Raw genomic sequence first — 19,585 nt, 5'->3', positions numbered from 1 at the left:
TGTGTGTATATATATATATATATATATATATATATATATATATATATATATATATATATATATATGTGTGTGTATATATATATATATATATATATATATATATATATATATATATACACACAGTATATGTATGTATGCATATACGTATTTATATATATGTATATACATACTACAAATGTCTTTCTATATTTTATAAAATTGCTCCCAAAATGTCACCTGAATACACAAAAAGGCATTTCACTGCACTGCACAGAATGTCTAATTGTCACGTATGCAGGGTAAATTCCTCAAGGGCACAACCTTTCCATCAGGGGATTACGAAAACCCAACCAGTGTCCGAAATGCTAGTACAATCATTGGTATCGTCAATTTTGGTTTAAGGTAGTGCGTTGCAACCCTTCCTTCTGGGGCTCTGGAGAACATTCGTTTTCTGATTGGTCGTCAAACTCGTTGAGGCCTGGGAGGACATCCATATGCAGTACATTTTGTTTTCTTTTTCAGAGATAAAGAGAAGAATAAAAGAGCAAACAGCAGTAAAGGGGAAGTGAGCCACAGGGACTGGCCGTTCTGCTCTGATCTGGTGTGAGCCCCATCTTCAACGCATCTGTGGAGTGTGTGTTCATGTATTGCGATGCGATGTGGGTTTTCGAGTGTTTGTGGGTGTGTTTAACATATATTTGAGCTAACAGATGTCAGGTTGGGCTTTAAGACAAAGCCTCCTCTCCGAAGTAGGAGAAGCCCTTGAATTCATCCTGGTTGATTTGTTTGATGATTGCATCGTCAACTGGCGTGAGAACGGGGTCCTCGCGGGTGAAGTCCTGGTCAAAGTTATTCACATCGCGCTTTGTTTTCTACAGCAAAAGAGAGAGAGAGAGAGAGATACACGGTTGTATGAGGTTTTTTGAGGTTCAACTTTAAAGAGATAGTCACTCAAAGTTTACTCACCTTTATGTCATTAGAAAACAATAAGACTTTTTTTCCTCTTTGAAACACAAAGGAAACTAAGAAACACTTAGGTTTTTATTAAACCTAAGAAATTTCTGTTCAACTAACATTTTAATGCTTCAAAAAGCTCATGATCATAAAAAGAATCCATATGCATTGAGCAGTTAAATCCAAATCTTCAGGGAACAGTTTTATTTTAGACTTTTATTCACATGTTAACATTGATCTATGCACATACATTAAATATTGTAAACAACAATACTTGGAATAAACCATGTGATTCATAAGCATCAAAGGGACTTTCAATGGGACAGAAATCGCTCAGGTTTCATTAAAATATCTTCATTTGTGTTTCAAAATTGAACTTAAGTCTAATGGGTTTTGAATGTCATAAGTAAATGATGACAGAATTTACATTTTGGGTGAACCAACTCTTTAAAAAATGATGATAATAAACAACAAGTGTCTGTATTGCTTAAGAATCATATTTTGTCCCTGGTGCTGTTCTAAGAAACGCTCTAGACTTTCAGTTAAAAGCCACAGGTGCAGATGTAAATGTGGAGAGTTGCTGGTAAGCCGTCGTGGTGACAGAACACCAGCTCAAAGTTACTCAGAGGGCAAGAGAGCAAGCGGCGGTCACGTTTTCTCTGAACCTTTCTGTGACCTTTCCATCTAAAGCACCCACTTGTATACATATACACACGCACGCGCATACACAACACCATCAGCCCTTCCCCCCGCCATGGGAAAGCAGAAGTCGAGAAGTGCCGTTGTGGCATCCGACTTTCAGTCTAGACCACAGACGCTAAAGACAGAGGAACATGAGAGATAAAGTCACTGCGCGCGTGTTGTACCGAAGCATTTGAAAGAAAAAAAGACATGTCATAAAAAGCATTTTGTTATTTATATTTACATTTGACATTAATTCAGTTGCCAGATGCTTTTATCATATGTGACTTTTTTAAGTGACAATTACATTCAAGGTATATACAGTACATTTCTATCTGTCCTTGCTTTCCTTGGGAATTGAAACCATAACCATGCCATTGCTAGTGTCATGCTGTATGGGATTGATGTACAAAAAGGCATGTATGCTTACAATGCGAGGTTTAAAGGGGGGCTTGACTCTCCTCTGCTCCAGCAGGACCCAGTCGATCTCTCTGAAGAAGGGATGGACTTTGATGGCTTCCTCCAGTCCCTGCGTCACCACACAGCCCAGGCGCTTACTGGGGTTCTTCGTCATGAACTGAGGGAAGGGAATACATATATTACATAATTTGTAAAAAAGGGTTTAAATTTGAACAGTGTGTAATGAGCTGGAAACACACATACAATACAAGGCAGAAAAAATATCCTGAATAAATCAAAATAGTCGTTCTAAGAGCATAATAAGTTAAAAAAAGTAAAAAAGTAAAAAAATAATAATAATAATAATAAAAAAGGGGGGGGGGGCATATTTATCAATACTTATTTTACCACCATAATTTGCAAATAAATTCTTTAAAGACCGGACAATGTGATTTTCTGTATTTTTTTTCTCATTCTGTCTCTCATAGTTGAAATGTATCTATGATGAAATTACAGGTCTCTTATATATAACATTTACAATTATATATATTATTAACAATTATAAATAACATTTATTAACTGTTATACTGTATAATAATGCATTTAATAAAGTCTATTGTCATGAACATATATATATATATATATATATATATATATATATATATATATATATATATATATATATATATATATATATATATATATATACACACATTTTTTTAGAGGCCATGTGGTTTGAATGGTCTTATTCAGTCTGGTGAACATTAGCAAAACGGCTCAAACAGCTTTTAGGTTATGTTGCTGAAGCCTTTTCTACCAATTAAAGATTTTTTCGTTGCACAAACATTAGAAACAAGGAAAGAAATAACATAATATCCTGTCAAAGTCTATCAAAGATGCCACAAAATGATTGTATTTTTAAGTCAGAGGTAAATGTACCAGAACAGAGGGATGAATGAGGAACAAAAGGGAGGAAAATGAACAGAGGAAGGTTGGAGATGTCAGAGGGAAATTGCAGCCAGGTGCATGACCATATAGTGGATCTCAATGCACTGCAGGAAGAGAAAAGATTCTGAACAGAGGTGGAATAAGAAATGATATATGGGCAAACCGCAAACCACATACACAAACGACGATTCATTTGAAAAAGATTTCAAGAAATGGGCTGCTTACAGATTTCAGAATGCTGACAGCTTCTTTACTGAGCCACACGGGGTAAAGCACGTCATCGTGGAGGATGGACTCGAAAAGGTCGTCCTCGTTGTCCGCTTCAAACGGAGGTTGACCGGCCATCATTTCGTACATGAGCACCCCCAGAGCCCACCAATCCACTGATGGGCCGTACTCCAACTCCTGCAGGATCTGAATGAGAAGAATACAAGAATGAGGTTCAAAATTATGTCAAACATCTCTACTTTTGGTGTTGTCTATAATGATTTACTAGTTGTACCTCAGGTGCGATGTAGTCAGGGGTCCCGCAGAAGGTGGTGGTCGTGACCCCATTCAGAATTCCCTCTTTGCACATGCCAAAGTCAGCCAGTTTACAGTGGCCTTCAGCGTCCAAAAGAATGTTATCCAGCTTCAGATCTCTGAAGTGACGGGAAAAAAACAAAACAATTGTGTGCTTTGCTTAAACTCTTTTAATAAATTACCAGGCCGTTTAAAATGGTGGTGTGAAGGGTTCGACACGCCTGTTAGACAGTAAGCTGACAACTGATCTATGGGACCTTGAGGGCCTGACAGTTCTGCAGACTATTACAACAATAACATACGGCACGGGGGCCTAATTTATAACTCAAACTGCTCCATTCCTGAGTGTTCGGGGCAGAACATTTGTGTTGGTAAATATGACAGCAACCTCAGGTGAGCTGTTAAAAGCTTTCCCTTAACAACATGCACATCAACATTCCTAGACCTCATTTCATTTATAACTCTTAAAAATAATGTGTGTGTCGGTCCTAATTTTTGCTCTACGAGTACGGTATTTCACAAAACATTTTAGCACTAAAACCAGCTTCTAAATCTGTGAAACGTCGGGAGTAGTCAGGAGGACTCCTAAGTCACTAAGACCAAATCACAAATGACATCCTAATGGTTGTTGCCACAATCTGCCTCCACAAAGCGCCCGGAAAAAAAGACACAGCACACCATAGAGGAGATGGAGATAGAGGATAGAGGGGAAGCCTTGAGTGCTGACTCTTATCTTCATATAAATGCAATACATATTTTAAAGGGGTACTTCGGCACTGGGAAGAGGAGTGTGTATTTAAACTGGATCATTGTTAATGTAGAAATGTGAAATTAGTTTTGAATTTGGTGCCTTCTAGACTGAGAAAAGCCAGAAAATGCATTTTTGTCTCATGTGGATGAAAAACAACACCTGCCAGAATGCACTTCGCTGCTCTACGAGGACAGTCCCCTAAAGCCACTGCTACTGTTTCTAGGCCTGTCACAATAACAAATTTTGCTGGACGATAAATTGGCCAAGAAATTATTACGACAAACGATACTATTGTTTTTCTGAGACCATTTTCATCTAAAATGATAATAATGGCATAATAATGTAGGCACACTTTTTCAAAGATCAATAAACGTTTATTACCAAACACTATTTAACACTGAAAACAGATTTTTTTTTTAAATATTCACAATAAATGAATAAAACAACCAAAAACAATAAAAGCATGGACTCTCAGTCTGTTTGCAAAATATGTTCTTGAATAAATACCGAAACCAATAAATAAAATGAATGAGAACTGATTGTGTTTCAGGTGCATATTAAGGGTGGCACAGTTCACAAAAACCACGTTTTGGTTCTTATCACGATTTTTGGTTCTGTACGGTTCTTCCTGTTGTTTTTTCCTTTAATCGTTAACACTCCAGAAATGTACTTCAGCATATAATATATCGCTTAATTATCCACAATTTAGGATACAGTATTAAAAAAATGTTTACATCATGTAATCATGCACAAACTGAACTTGACTTGACCATCTCTGAGGAAAGCTAGGTGAGATTTTGATACAGCAAGAGAGAAAACATTGATGACATGCTTTTCATTTATTTGGCAAAAAAAGGAGAATGAGTATTGCTATCTCTACAGGGACTTATGAGCCTTTTTAGCACACAAAGATTGAACTGAAAAATGAACTTGCATTTATCAAACTGCCAACTTCAGTGTAGCTTTAAGCCTTGATTAAACTCGACGCGTCCGCACATGCGCGAGGGTGCGCGTAGCAAAAATGACGTCAAAGTGGAGTGCGTGAGACCCCATTTCGTTTGGCGGTGTGCTGTTTCACTGGATCACTTTCCCTACCAAGGTTTTTGCTTTTTATAGTAATAAAACCATTTCATTCACTTAGAGAACAGACAAATAAAAACTGAACGTGTCTGTTCAATATAAAGTGAGTGAGCCGAACAAAAGTCACATCACAAACACAGCAGAAGTCAGATTGGATTCATCACAAGAGCGAAGAGGTAAGCGTGGGTGCGACAGATTTACAGTGTGTTCAGTCTGGCACATTTTCAGATCATGCCCATGGAAACTTAACTTTTATATGAATTCATTTGAAAATTTGAAGAATTTTGAAACACTCACTTTGCTCCGTTTACATGAATCCCTGCAGCTGCCCGAGCTGAGTGCTGTGAGTGAAATCCCACCCCCCATGTAGTCTCTAGTCTCTGGCCACAAAATCCTCCGATGACGCAAAATGGATGACTACCGGATTTCTACTAATACAAATCGCTGAAGTAACCCTTTAATTGATAGATTTTAATCTACGATATAATGGCAAATATTAATCTTTAATAAAAAAGTAATGTGACAGTTGTTTTCACGAGTTCACAAATAGAGTAAAATAATATAAACGTATTTGGCATTCTGTCCGAGGAGATTGAAGGCCCCAAGCTCGAAATTTAGCCTAAACCCAGAGTTCTGCTCTGCCCCAGAAGCTGCATTTTCAGGATCGCTGTTCTAGGCAATGTTTTAAATGTTTAATTGATAGATTTTCCTAACCATCCCCTAGCCCTAAATCTTCCCATTGGTAACCCTGTTGAAATATTGAAACATTTAAATAATTAAGTTTAAAATGGCCGTGCTTGCTGTTTTGTAAAAAATAAGGTGGAACAAGTTTGAATCATGTCTCCTCTGTATGGAGTACAGTTGGCTAGATGGCGCCGTTACAACCCCCCCCCCCCCCCCCCCCAAAATAAAAATAAAAATAAAAATAAACAAGGGTCCTAGAAATGCAGTTCTGAAACTGCAGCAGTCCTAAAAGTGCAGCCTCTGGTATTGCAGGCAGATAATATTGATCGCAGACCGCAAGTGTGGAACTTGGTGGCGGAGAGATGCAGATATATTCTGCAGTCGGCTCTCGGCTATGTATATACCTCCTCTCATGCTGATTAGATAGACACACTGTAAAAAATTCAGGTCTCCAATCGAATATTTTCTAGTGACTGATCACATCTAAATTTTTCAGTTGGCCAAATTTTATTTCTGTGAATGAAATTGCATCAAACCACAGAAATAAAATTTGGCCAACTGAAAAATTTAGATGTGATCAGTCACTAGAATTTTTTTTTTACAGTACAGTTTGAACGTACACCTCACAAACTTTATGTTTTATAAAACATAAACCCAAGAGTTCATCTGCTGGCACCATTGAAATCAACATTTGGTTATATAGTCTATAGTAGCATGACCATGAAATATTGACCCTGTGGAGAAAACAGGAGAGTCGAGGCGTGCATTTAATTCTTTAAATGAATTTAAATGAGTTCGCATAAATACACAAATACTTGCATGCAAGTTAAAGGCACAATATGTAATGTTTCAGCATTAAAAATATAAAAGATCACTATATCTATGTTATATATTTTTTAAAGTTGTGTGTTTACATTATCCCGACAGTTCCAATTAACTTCTAAATCCAGAGAAATTAATATTTTAATTCGAAGACACGGACCGTGTCTTTATTTCCGTTATGTCGCCCGTCTTTCACGTCATATCCACGTTTGCGTCTTGCTTCCTGCGGAACTTCGGCGGAACCGCCAAACTCAAAGAGGAACACTGACAGACAGTATAAGGGGAACCCCCGTATAAAAAAGTCTGTATGATAATGGATCATGACTACTCTTTGCCTGTACGTTTTGCCAGCTCAACAAAGCGCAAACGTACGGGTGAAAAAAATGACCCGAGAAGATTTTGGGACAGTAACTTAGAAGAAGCAAGAGACGTGTAAACCTTGGAGAAGCCTTTGAAAGATGGCGAAATTTTCGTGACAAGCTCGGACTGCAGAGAGATATGCTGATCTCGCTTTCGTTTTAATAAACAGGTAATTTAAGTAACCATTCAGCTAACATAATAATCATATAATCATAACATGCTGTATGTTTGCATATTGCATAGCGATCTTGACCACATTGAGACGCGTTTAGCTGAATACGTATACATTTTGTATTGCATCGGCTTTTCAAACAGGCGGATTCTGTGTTTTTGGAGACTGAAACTGAGACTTTTTAAAACTGATTCAAAAGTATATTTCTATCCGTATATTTGGTGACACGATGATGTCGTGTAAAACGCAGATGGACTAGCTATTATTGGTTTTATATGTAGCTGGAGAAGGTAACGTTAGCTTCATAAGGTAATATGCCACTATCTTGGTCAATTAATATAAGTTGACCGTCACTTTTATCATATGTTAATACTAGCTACATATAATATCGATTTAATAATGATCTACTTATTCATATATCTCTGAGTTCCAAAATAAATGTTTATTAGAATGATTGATGAACGTGGGGAGCGACACAGCGCGTGTTCCAATGAACAACGTATTGCTGGTGCTGGTTCTCTCAATTACTATGTTTTATGATGGTAATGATAAACTAAATTGAAATGTATTTCCTTATTGAACAGTTGATACACAGAATGTTCGACAATCGCGGATGCCATGTCAACATATCTATAATTTGAGTAACTCAAATTATGATGCACGGTTAATATGTCAACATAGCCTACCAACTTATAGGTGTGTTGACATAGCGACCGACCGCACAACATTCTGTCTCACACATTAGCTAACGCTACTGATAAGTTTGTTAAGTAACGGTAGCTCGCTGCTATTTCATTAGATTGACATTATATAAAGTGAAAAGCCGTAACTAAACTTAACAATAATAGAGATGTAATATAACAATTACCTTGTCAGTGAACATGTTTTCTGCTGGAGATGCCAGATTCGCTGGTTGACAGTGACAATGACAACAACTCCCATGAGCCCACGCACTTTCCCGACGTCATCAAAGTACGTCTGTTGTTATTATTTTGAATGAGTGACCCCTAGTGGCCAAAAGTTGCATACTGCACGTTTAATACATTGTGTTTTTTTTCATCTTACATGTTGTCACGTTTTTTGTTGTTGTTGTTTTTTTTTTATTGTGTGGGCATATATGTAAAGGGGAGACTCTTGGGTATCACCACAAACCATTCATTCTGATATCTTGAGGTCCAAGTTCAAGATACCCCCATTTGAACCCATTTTCCCCATAGCTAAAATGTATCCAAACTGGGAGAATTATTTATTCCACTTGCCAACAAGTTAGCATGGCATTACTGATATATATTATATTAGCTCATTTAACCATATTGCTCACCAATTCACATTGGAGAATAGCCTAGAAATCTAGACGTACCCAAGCGGCAGCAAATCTAATCTGCCACGAGTGTCGTCTAGCAACTCTCAATACACTTCTGAGCTGTAAACGCCAAACTCTGGTCGGGCCACTCACATCGTGTATAGAGTCGGTGGGCGGGGCTTAACATAAGGATGGCCAAGTTGTGGGTGTGCGCGCTTCTAGTAAACACAGAAACTGGCGAACGGCGGTCTTTCGAATCAGCTTTGATCGCGACACTGGAAGACTTGGAGTTAAGCTTTTCTCTGAGAAAAGAACAAAGAACGGCACTGAAGTCATTGTTAAGAAGGGCAGATGTGTAGTTTTGCCGACCGGATACGGCGAAAGTTTAATCTGTCAACCAGCTCTGCTTCACCTTCGTTGCTCTGGTTGGTTGTAGCGATATCCAATTGCGTGCACGGCGAGCAGAGGGAGTTTGAAAGACAACCGTTTATCCCGCCCCTCGGATTGAGCTGTCAATGGTGAGTTTCCAGACCAAACATCTTGATGTGGGTCTGGCTTGTCAGGCTAATTGGAGAACGCAAAAAGATCAAATTTCTATAATGCAGAATATAATTTATTGCAAAACAGAAAAATCTAACCTCTGAACATTATGGGAATTATTATAATAAATTAAAATCTGAATGGAAATCCATCTCCATACTTTCAGTTACCTTAGCCATTCATGAATATACTGTTCAAAACCTTGGGGTCTACAAAACGGTTTAATGATTTTGACTTATGCTGCATTTATTTGACAAAAAATATATTATTGTGAACTAATATTGTGAAACACAATTTCAAATTAAAGACATTTTTATTCATATATTTCCAAATGTAATTTAGTCCTGTAATGGCAAAACAGTTATTACTCCAGTCTTTAGTGTCACATGAAATCATTATAATTTACTGATTTCTGTACTCAACAAGCTAGAGGACAACCCGAGTGCTACAGTAGACTCTAGCCGATGTGGCCACAGCCAAACATCTCAGGAGGAGCATGCACAAAATGATGATATCTAAATCGCAGTGACTGCAGAGACTTGCCCAAGCACAGGGGGATGTTTGTGCTCCGTACCGCAGAGTGGAAAAAAACAAACCTACACATAGAGGGTGGAGATTTTGTAATGCCATTTTAAAGGTAAAAGGATGAGATCCATTCATGTCAGTCAAGACACACTCAGTGGAATCTGGCTAAGGGCATTAAGTGTCAGAGGACTTTTCAAACATGCATCAACATTAAATACACTTAATGGGGGTCACATGACAGTTTGACATGTCATTTGAGACATGCCGCCCATGTCAGTCAAGTGAAAAAAAGCAGCGTCTGCATGGCTTCAGATGGTCGGACAGCTCATTGCAGATTTGCTGATGATCAAAATATGTAAAGTGGTTTGCATATCTCACAACAAGCATGTATGTGCAGGACACCAGAGTATTCTTCTTCATGTACGCACCGTGTGTGTATGTGTGTTACAGTACATACACCTGGACAAACTAGCTGGAGCCTGAAAGCATGCAGGAATGTTCAGAGGAGCTAATCTGATTGTCATGCCTGATAAATGCTGTTTTCTCAGTGTGTCAGAGCAAAATAAAGACAAGATCTAACAATACATAAAAAGACCCAGTCGAGCCTGGTAACTGCATGCTCAAGTCAATCCCACGAATGAAACGCCTTCATAAACGGCAGGGACGTTAAGAACCTGAGTAATTCTCCTTTTTATTAAAGCATAATTCGTAACACTTTACAATAAGGTCCCATTTATTATCATTATTTAATGCATTAATTAACATTGGATAATATCTGTTACAGTATTTAATTATCTTTTAGTTAATAAAAAAACAACGGTTTATTGTTAGTATACACTCACCTAAAGGATTATTAGGAACACTTGTTTAATTTCTCATGAATGCAATTATTTAATCAACCAATCACATGGCAGTTGCTTCAATGCATTGAGGGGTGTGGTCCTGGTCAAGACAATCTCCTGAACTCCAAACTGAATGTCAGAATGGGAAAGAAAGGTGATTTGAGCAATTTTGAGCATGGCATGGTTGTTGGTGCCAGGCGGGCCAGTCTGAGTATTTCACAATCTGCTCAGTTACTGGGATTTTCACGCATAACCATTTCTAGGGTTTACAAAGAATGGTGTGAAAAGGGAAAAACATCCAGTATGTGGCAGTCCTGTGGGTGAAAATGCCTTGTTGATGCTAGAGGTCAGAGGAGAATGGGCTGACTAATTCAAGCTGATAGAAGATATACCACTCATCTCCTCTACAAATAGGAAAAAGAGGCTACAATTTACACAAGCTCACCAAAATTGGACAGTTGAAAACTGGAAAAATGTTGCCTGGTCTGCTGAGTCTCAATTTCTGCTGAGACATTCAGATGGTGGAGTCCAAATTTGGCATAAACAGAATGAGAACATGGATCCATCATGCCTTGTTACCACTGTGCAGGCTGGTGGTAGTGGTGTAATGGTGTGGGGGATGTTTTCTTGGCACACTTTAGGCTGCTTAGTGCCAAATGGGCATCGTTTAAATGCCACGGCCTACCTGAGCATTGTTTCTGACCATGTTCATCCCTTTATGACCACTATGTACCCATCCTCTGATGACTACTTCCAGCAGGATAATGCACCATGTCACAAAGCTCAAATCATTTCAAACTGGTTTCTTGAACATGACAATGAGTTTACTGTACTAAAATGGCCCCCACAGTCACCAGATCTCAACCCAATAGAGCGTCTTTGGGATGTGGTGGAACGGGAGCTTCGTGCCCTGGATGTGCATCCCACAAATCTCCATCAACTGCAAGATGCTATCCTATCAATATGGGCCAACATATCTAAAGAATGCTTTCAGCACCTTGTTCAATCAATGCCGCGTAGAATTAAGGCAGTTCTGAAGGCGAAAGGGGGTCAAACACAGTATTAGTATGGTGTTCCTGCATATTTTGTATGCAGTTTTAGATTTGATTTATTACTAATAATAACAACAATACAAAATGTATTTAAAATTGAAACATTAATCATGAAAATGAATTTTTACTCCTTCCTTACAGTTCCATTTTCAGCTTATGATGACTTAATATAAGAAATACATTTCTATGTAAAAAAAAATATATATATTTCTATGTAAAATATATCAGGTATGCTCATTCATCTTTTGAATGGATATTAAATTTTAACATTTAACATGTTTAACATGTCAGTTAACAGGCTCCAGGATAGACACTTCAGTTTACCATCTGGTGAGTCTAAAGCTTTTTTTTTTATTTACATTTATTCGTTTTCCGCCATTGAAAAATTGTATAAAAGGCAAATATGACTTTTTTTCTTGCAATTGCAAGTTTATATCTTATATTGCAAGTTATAAGCTTTGAATCTTTTAATTCAAGATTGCAAACCCTGACATTATTTCTTGCAGTTGTGAGATATAAACTCACAATTGCAAATTATAAAGACAGAATTGCTAATTGAACAGTTCAGATGCAAAAGCCTCTAAAAGCCACTTTGGTCAAAAATGAGATAATGATACTGAGCGAATGCTCTCTGCATATATTATACTTTCATAAAATACTTTCACTTCAAACCCGCTAAATCTCAGCCTCAGCCCATTCAGAAGTACCGGTACTTGAGTATAAGAAGCCTGACAAAAATGCTTATTCTATTTATTTATTTATTTTTTAATATCAGATGGACTTAAAGGCTTTTGCATGTGAAGTATTTATATATATATAAAAAAGAAAAACCTTTCAGAAAAAAATACTTCAGTTTTTAACTACAATTTTGACACGGTAACTTAAAAAATATTTCTCTGTACTTTTCACACCCCATCATTCTAGAGCATCTGGGTAGATTCAACTGATAAAGGATTCTGCAATACATCTGAAGACATCTCTTGAGACGTATTAGAGCGTGGCTCGTCTCTGTGATCTGTTCCTTCCTCAGATTGCAGTTAATGAGCCATAGAGGAGTCTTATATCAGTGTACTGTTCACCTGAGAATAGAGTCCACTCTAGCTAGTGTAAGAATGTGTAGAGCCATTGTTATCAAAGCCATGCCAATGTATCTGCCCCTTCTTCAGAGGTAGCCTGGCTTCAGCATGGTTTCAATAGGTGAGTGACTGAGACTGAGGGGATGTGTACTGCCAAAAAGCTCCTGTCATGCTCAATCTAACATATATTTAATGAGGAAGGGTTTGCGGAGAGAAACGCGGGTGCCATAGCATACAATGACCCTAGATGACCCTGTGTTTATATGTGTAAGTGCTTATATTGAGGAATACAGAAGCCAGGGTGTGGATCAACACACAAACACACACATCTTCTAAGATAAGGATTCACACTACTCTCATAAAACCTGTCTATCGTACTGAAATATGAGCTATTGTATTTTTATGATAGGGTACAACTGGGCTAAAGGCTCCATGGGGTAAAAGGCTCTTTTGATTTTATTTTCCTGTAAACCACTAGATGGCACAAAAACTTGCCTCAGCATTTTACAAAATATCTGCTTTTCAAGATGCACAAGGAAAATTGTCTGATCTTTGACACGATTACAGGCAGTCAACACGCGCTCTGCTCATTTGATATAATATTTGATGTTTTTAAAAATGTTGTAGCAAAAAAAAAAGTAGCAAATCGCTAAAATGACTGAATATATTTAGAAACAAAGGTCTTAATGGTTAAAGGGTTACTTCCGCGATTTATCTTATGGTTTTGTATCAGTAGAAACCTGGGAGTATATTCGAATGTCGCTGACCCGCTTACCTCAGCTCTCGTGAATGTAATCTGACTCCTGCGGCGTTTGTGCTGTGACACTTGCTCGGCTCACTCACATTATATTGAACAGACACGTTCAGTTTTAAATGATAGTGTCTGTTCTCTAAATGAACTGATTTTATGAAAATGAACGCGGTGGGGAAAGTGATCCAGTAATCCACCAGTGGCTTTGGGAGTGGCCTCGTAGGGCAGCGAAGCAAGTGCATTCTGGGAGTTGTTGTCTTTTATCCCCAAGAGACAAAAATACATTTTCTGTCTTTTCTCATTCTAGAAGCTACTAAATTCAAAAATAATTTCACATTTTTACTACATTAATGACACAGTTTAAATACAAAGCTTGATGCTAAATCACTGAAGTAACCCTTAAATGTTTGCCAGCTTTGTTCAAGGTCATTAAAGCAACAGTTTTTCAATGCCAGAAGACTATGTAAAAGTATGGTATTTTGGAGTAATAGGCACCCCTGCTGTTGGGGCAAAACATAAGCCTTATTCGCATGGGACTAGTATTATCTGGGGACCTCTGGTGATTTGTAATAATTGCAGAGAATGTCTGTGATCTTAATCCCGTGCGAATCGGCCATGTCTGTAATTTGTAAAATAAAAATTCCCCTGCAAATTACCTACCATATTTCGCCAAACACCAAGGTCCAGTGATAATAGTAGTCCCGTGTGAATCGGCATCTCTGCGATTTGGCCAGGATTAGGCAGATCGTATATAACTTTTGCGAGTTTTTTTTTCCTGTGCGCATTTCTATCTTTCACAAAGAATGGACGCTGAATGCGCACCGTATGAATTCCCGCACGGATTATACTTTCACTTTTGAATGAGTACCAATTTGGGAGCAAATTGCTTGAATGGTTTGTTTAATATTAACATCAATACTACTCTTAATGAAATACATATCAACAGAACAGTACAATGACAAGCTGGGTTAAATGGGCGCTTTTACATTTAGCTTTGAAACTGAATCTTCCGCTGTATATTTTCAGCTTCTCACTCATGAAATGAAATCTGACTCCTGCCACTGGTCTGTGCTCAGTTCAGTTTTTAACTGTAGCGTCTGTTCTAACTGAACAAAATTATTTTTATTACTATAAATATATCCAAACGATATCGATACATATGACTGTTTATGTTTTCATACAGCTATATCTATAACATTTTTTTTTATAAGTCTTGACATATCCGGGAGATAAGTCAAATTCGAGTTAATTCAAACTCGTAAATTTGAGTAAAATCACAGGGTTTGCTTATCCCGGGCGAATGTGCCATGCAAAACTCAGATGTTAGGGAGAAATTTCTAAATCACAGAGGTCCCTAGATAATACTAATCCCAGAAAGTATTTGTATCAATACTGTACCACCCCCCCCCCCCCCCCCCCGACCCCTTAAAAACATATTTTTACGATTTTTAAATAAAATAAACCACTTTAATGATTGCTGCATGACACAAAATCTGTTGTTGAAGTAAAGTTAATAAATATTACATCCATTTGTAAGGAAGCTCATGTTTGTTTAAAAGTGTACTCTGTAATTTTTTCCTCATTAAAAAAGTTTAACCCTTAAAGAAATGTGAAAAATTATGCACACCTATAGATAAGGAATTATATATTTAGAGATAATATATATCAAAATATTACCGTATTTTATATTGTATCAAATAAATGCATAAGAGACTTCTTTCTAAAATATATGTCTTGCCCACACTGTGTTTTTGTGAAAGTCAATGAGTGTGTTTTGTGTGTCAACAGTTCAATAAAGCATTACAGGATAAAGATAGCACACGAGGGCCAAACAGGCCTGGTCTTTGATGGTTGATTGGCAAAAAATGTCAACATTTCTTTGCTGGCATCATTCAAGCACAAATCTTTTTGTGAGGCACTGTTCCGACATGAGGGCGGACAGTCCGGGTTTATGTAACTGTTCTATTTTTGACAGCAACCATTGAAATTTAGATTTTAGAGACGGGCACTTAACGTGAAAATAGTCAATCACAATTACCGGATCTGACTCTATAGCTTCTTTAAAGGCTGGAGCTGAACAAGTTAAGGTCTGCTAGAAAGGAATGTTTTGGTAGTCTTTTCTTCCCTATTGTAATGTATATCCGAGTAAAAAGGCTTCTCAAACAAGAAAAAATGTAGGGCAGGACTTTCTTGATGTCATATGAGTGACAGGTTGTCCCATCCTTGTGCCAGTAAACACGTCAACAGAAAAGAGATGAGATGCTGTTACAAGCGGGAGGGAAAGTTACATTGATAAAAGATTACAAGGACACATGAATAGAAAATAATAACGATGTGTCCAAATAAATGCAATATTCTGAAAAAATTGAATAGAAAGGTATTTGCCCGGTGAAGGCCATTGGTCATTTTGGTCCTTTCTCCTATGTACCTATCCATCACCAGCAGGTGTGCAAGGGCAACTGTTAATTGATTATTTTATTATTTTATCAAATTAATAAATATGTATAAATTGTATATTAGTGCCTTGCGAAAGTATGCATATACCCTTTAATTTTTTTTTTTACATTTTTCTGCCTTCATAAACTCCTTTAAATTGTTTTTCCCCCCACATCAATCTATACACCATAATGACAAAGCAACAACAGATTTGTGACAACTTAGCAAATTAAAACAAAAATTACATTGCATAAGTACAATAATTGGAAAGTCAGGCACACACCTCTCAATAAAAGGTCTAACAGCTATGCCTATCAGTGCAAAAACCAAGCCATGGGACCAAAAGAACTATTTGTAGTACTCAGAGACAGGATTCTGTCAAGAGTCAAGGGTTATATTAAGGTTATATTCTGCCAAGAGTAATATTAAAATATAAAGTCAATTATATTTTAATATATTTCTATGTCCCAAATTAGATTTTTGCATCCCTTCCCATTCGACTTCCACACTTCCTCTGAGATACAGTGGACAATTTCACATACACGTACACATGCCATAATGCATGGACTCCCGCACATACACACGTGTGCATGTACACACATAAAATTAGGCCCTATTGAAATGCCTTCCTGTGTTTCCTTTGTTTGTGGAGTGATTTTTCCATAGAGTCCCTCATCACTTCGACATGAGGCTCTGCAACTGATCAGCCTTCATAAAAGAAATCGCAGCTAAACATTCATGAACAGAGAGAAAGTAAAGAGAGTTAAAGCTGAGAAACTGAATGGTTTATGGTCTATCTATCTATCTATCTATCTATCTATCTATCTATCTATCTATCTATCTATCTATCTATCTATCTATCTATCTATCTATCTATCTATCTATCTATCTATCTATCTATCTATCTATCTATCTATCTATCTATCTATCTGTCTATCTGTCTGTCTGTCTGTCTATCCGTTAAAATTTTTTGGGGTCGATAAGATTTTAACAAATGTTCTTGAAAAAAGCAACTTATGCTCACTGCGAAGCTGCAATTTTTTGATAAAAAAATCTGTAAAAACAGTAATAGTGTAAAAAGCTATTTTAATTTACAATAAAATATTATATTTTAATATATTTTAAAATGTTACATTTAAAGGTGAATTTTCAGCAGCCATTACTCCAGCGTCACGTGATCCTTCTGAAATCATTCTAATACGCTGATTTCATTCTTACATTTCTTAATATCAATGTTGAAAACAGTTGTGCTGCTAAATATTTTTGTGGAAACAGAGATAATATTTTGGGGGGATTCTTTGATGAATAGGAAAAAACAAAAAGCATTTACTTAAAATAAGAAATCTTTTGATAACATTATAAATGTCTTTACGTATAAAAAACAAAAACAAAAAAAAAAACTAATTTTGAATTGTAGCCAATATACTGCATGATCTCTGCCTCTGAGAAATGGAATAAGTAATTTTACCGGATCTTCTTGACACATTTCACGTGATCTTTTACAGTACACATCAACCTGATATTCTAGAAGTGTACACTCAAGTGCTTCTACAAATTAGAAGTGTACATTATCTAAATTTTACTCCTCAAAAAACAAAACATTTTTTATATTGGGGGCTAAAAAGTCCTCAAATTCATCAGAAAGCTGCTTTAACCCACTAATTCATCCCACCATTTCTCAACCCCTCCCCTGAGGCCACATCTATCATGTGAGTTTGGCAAGCAGTTTTTGAGTTAACTGTTTTCCCCGATTCAACACATTTACAGTGACGCTTACAAAACCTAATAAATTAAAATCTGCAATATCAGGCACTGAACTATTATTATAACACTCTGAGGAACTATTGCTATAGAATAGAAGGAGCTTTAGTACTGCAGTAATGAGGGCTGTCTCAAATGAGGGTCGTGTGCAGTTTGACCTCTTGTATCTTGCAGCCGTCAACAGGAATGTGTAAGATTATCACAGTACAGTGTCTACTCGAGCTGTGGATAAGAAATATTGCTTTTTGTGCTTTTCTCCTGGCATGTGACCCACTGTATTCAGCTTCCAGTGTATCTTTTTGCTTATAAGTCTGATTGTGTGAAAGACAGCGAGATTTTGCATATCCAAAGTCTGTACCTGGGAAAGAATGATTGTGTTTGGCTACATTCACACAGTCAGTGTTTGGGATTGAGAACAGTATTTATCAACAGGTGTGACTCTCAAATTGTCCTGCGTATAAGAGAACAGACAAAAGAGTATTGAATTATGTCTTCGGTTCACTTTGTAAACTGTATTTTGCCGTATTTATCACTTGAAACAAGACTGACAACGTTATTTTGCTGCTCTATGAATGTAGTGTGTGTGTATGCATAAAGAAATGCTAAGCAAACGAGGGGGCTTCTCTTGTAGTTGTGTGCAGTATTTCAAAAAAAGGTTGCAGATTAGTCCTTTGAGACTTTTCCCAGTTGTTTCATCTTATCAGACTCTGAACTGTATCAAGAGCTCAGAGCTGAGGTCATCCCACAGTATATACTGTATCTTCGACTGTCCCTTGGGAGCATGAAACCTGTGCTGGTCTGAATGGCAACTTTACTTCACTGAGCGAGGTAAGCTGATACTAAATGCTACAGTGACAATGGCGTGATCTTTTGTTAACTCTCCAGGGTCGAATGGGATTGGCATTTACCTCAGCGTTGCAACAAAAACAAGCATTTAAAGTCTTTGAGTGCCAATTAGCATGATGCCCGGGCAGGATTGGCATCATTTGTGTGAGATGAAGATGCACTGTTGTCTCATGGTATGACTAGTGTGTGTCTTTAAAGTGTGCCATTTTTACACAGCTAATGTTACCAACAAAATGTTACATGAAAACAAAGGTGAATTTAGTCAATACAGTAAGACCAGGAATATAAATGGGCATTAAGAGCATACAAAGGGTCAATTGTGATTTCATGTTGACTTTTAACTCTTTCCCCGCAAGCATTAAAAAAGAAAAAGTTGCCAGCCACCGCCAGGGGTTTTGACAATTTTAACCAAAATGTAATAGCCCATAGAATATTTTGTGTAAAGGGGTGGTGAAATGCTGTTTCATGCATACTGAGCTTTTAACACTGGTAAAGACTTGGATTCCCATCCTAAACATAGACAAAGTTTCAAAAACTAATTTTGGACGTTTGATGGAGTATTTCTGTGTTAAAAATACTCCTTCTGGTTTCTCACAAGTTTCGGAGAGTTTTTTTCGAGCATGGGTCTACTTGACGTTAATAGATCGGAAGGTCCTTGTATGGGCCGTACGGGCTCTTCTCCCGGTAGGGTGCGCGCGCGTGACTAGAGCGAGAGAGGAAATGCACGCCCCGGAAACACTCGCTCAGATGCAGATCCAGTCGATCCAGGTGCCGCGCTCCACTTTATTCCTATGGGTGACGTCGAGCGACTTCAACGCTTCAGCACAGCATTCCGGGAAGGCAGCGCTGCATTTGACCCGATTTGAACGCAGAAATGACGGGAAGCTTCACAACATCGTTTCAGTCGCGTCGCAAAATTGGATCTCCACCGTTCACTGCTGTCAGGACTTCCAAATCATACCAAAGAAGAGTGTTTTTGACAGAGCGGTCCCAGCGATAAAGGTTCGGTCCTTTGGAAGCAACCGGTGAGTAAAACTGCTTCAAATGTCTGTGGTGTTGGCTCGTTGCGTGAGTAAACATCAGTAAACAACACGATCGCGT

General features: G+C 37.6%; 1 protein-coding gene across 2 annotated transcripts in view; it reads right to left on the bottom strand.

Moving 5' to 3' along the window:
• Window positions 1–123: 123 nt before the first annotated feature.
• The window catches only part of prkcea (protein kinase C, epsilon a), an 87,352-nt gene continuing 67,890 nt past the window's right edge, over window positions 124–19,585 (bottom strand). For both annotated transcript variants that reach the window (XM_067429407.1, XM_067429406.1), the window contains exons 12-15: window positions 3,464–3,602; window positions 3,187–3,375; window positions 2,045–2,191; window positions 124–851 (exon numbers count right to left, since the gene is read on the bottom strand). In XM_067429407.1, the coding sequence (XP_067285508.1) occupies window positions 705–851; window positions 2,045–2,191; window positions 3,187–3,375; window positions 3,464–3,602 (622 nt within the window). In that variant the 3' untranslated portion in view covers window positions 124–704. The remainder of the gene's footprint in view (window positions 852–2,044; window positions 2,192–3,186; window positions 3,376–3,463; window positions 3,603–19,585) is intronic.

Source organism: Pseudorasbora parva, chromosome 21, assembly GCF_024679245.1.
Source record: "Pseudorasbora parva isolate DD20220531a chromosome 21, ASM2467924v1, whole genome shotgun sequence".
Lineage (NCBI taxonomy): Eukaryota > Metazoa > Chordata > Actinopteri > Cypriniformes > Gobionidae > Pseudorasbora > Pseudorasbora parva.
This window is presented reverse-complemented; position numbering and strand designations above follow the sequence as displayed.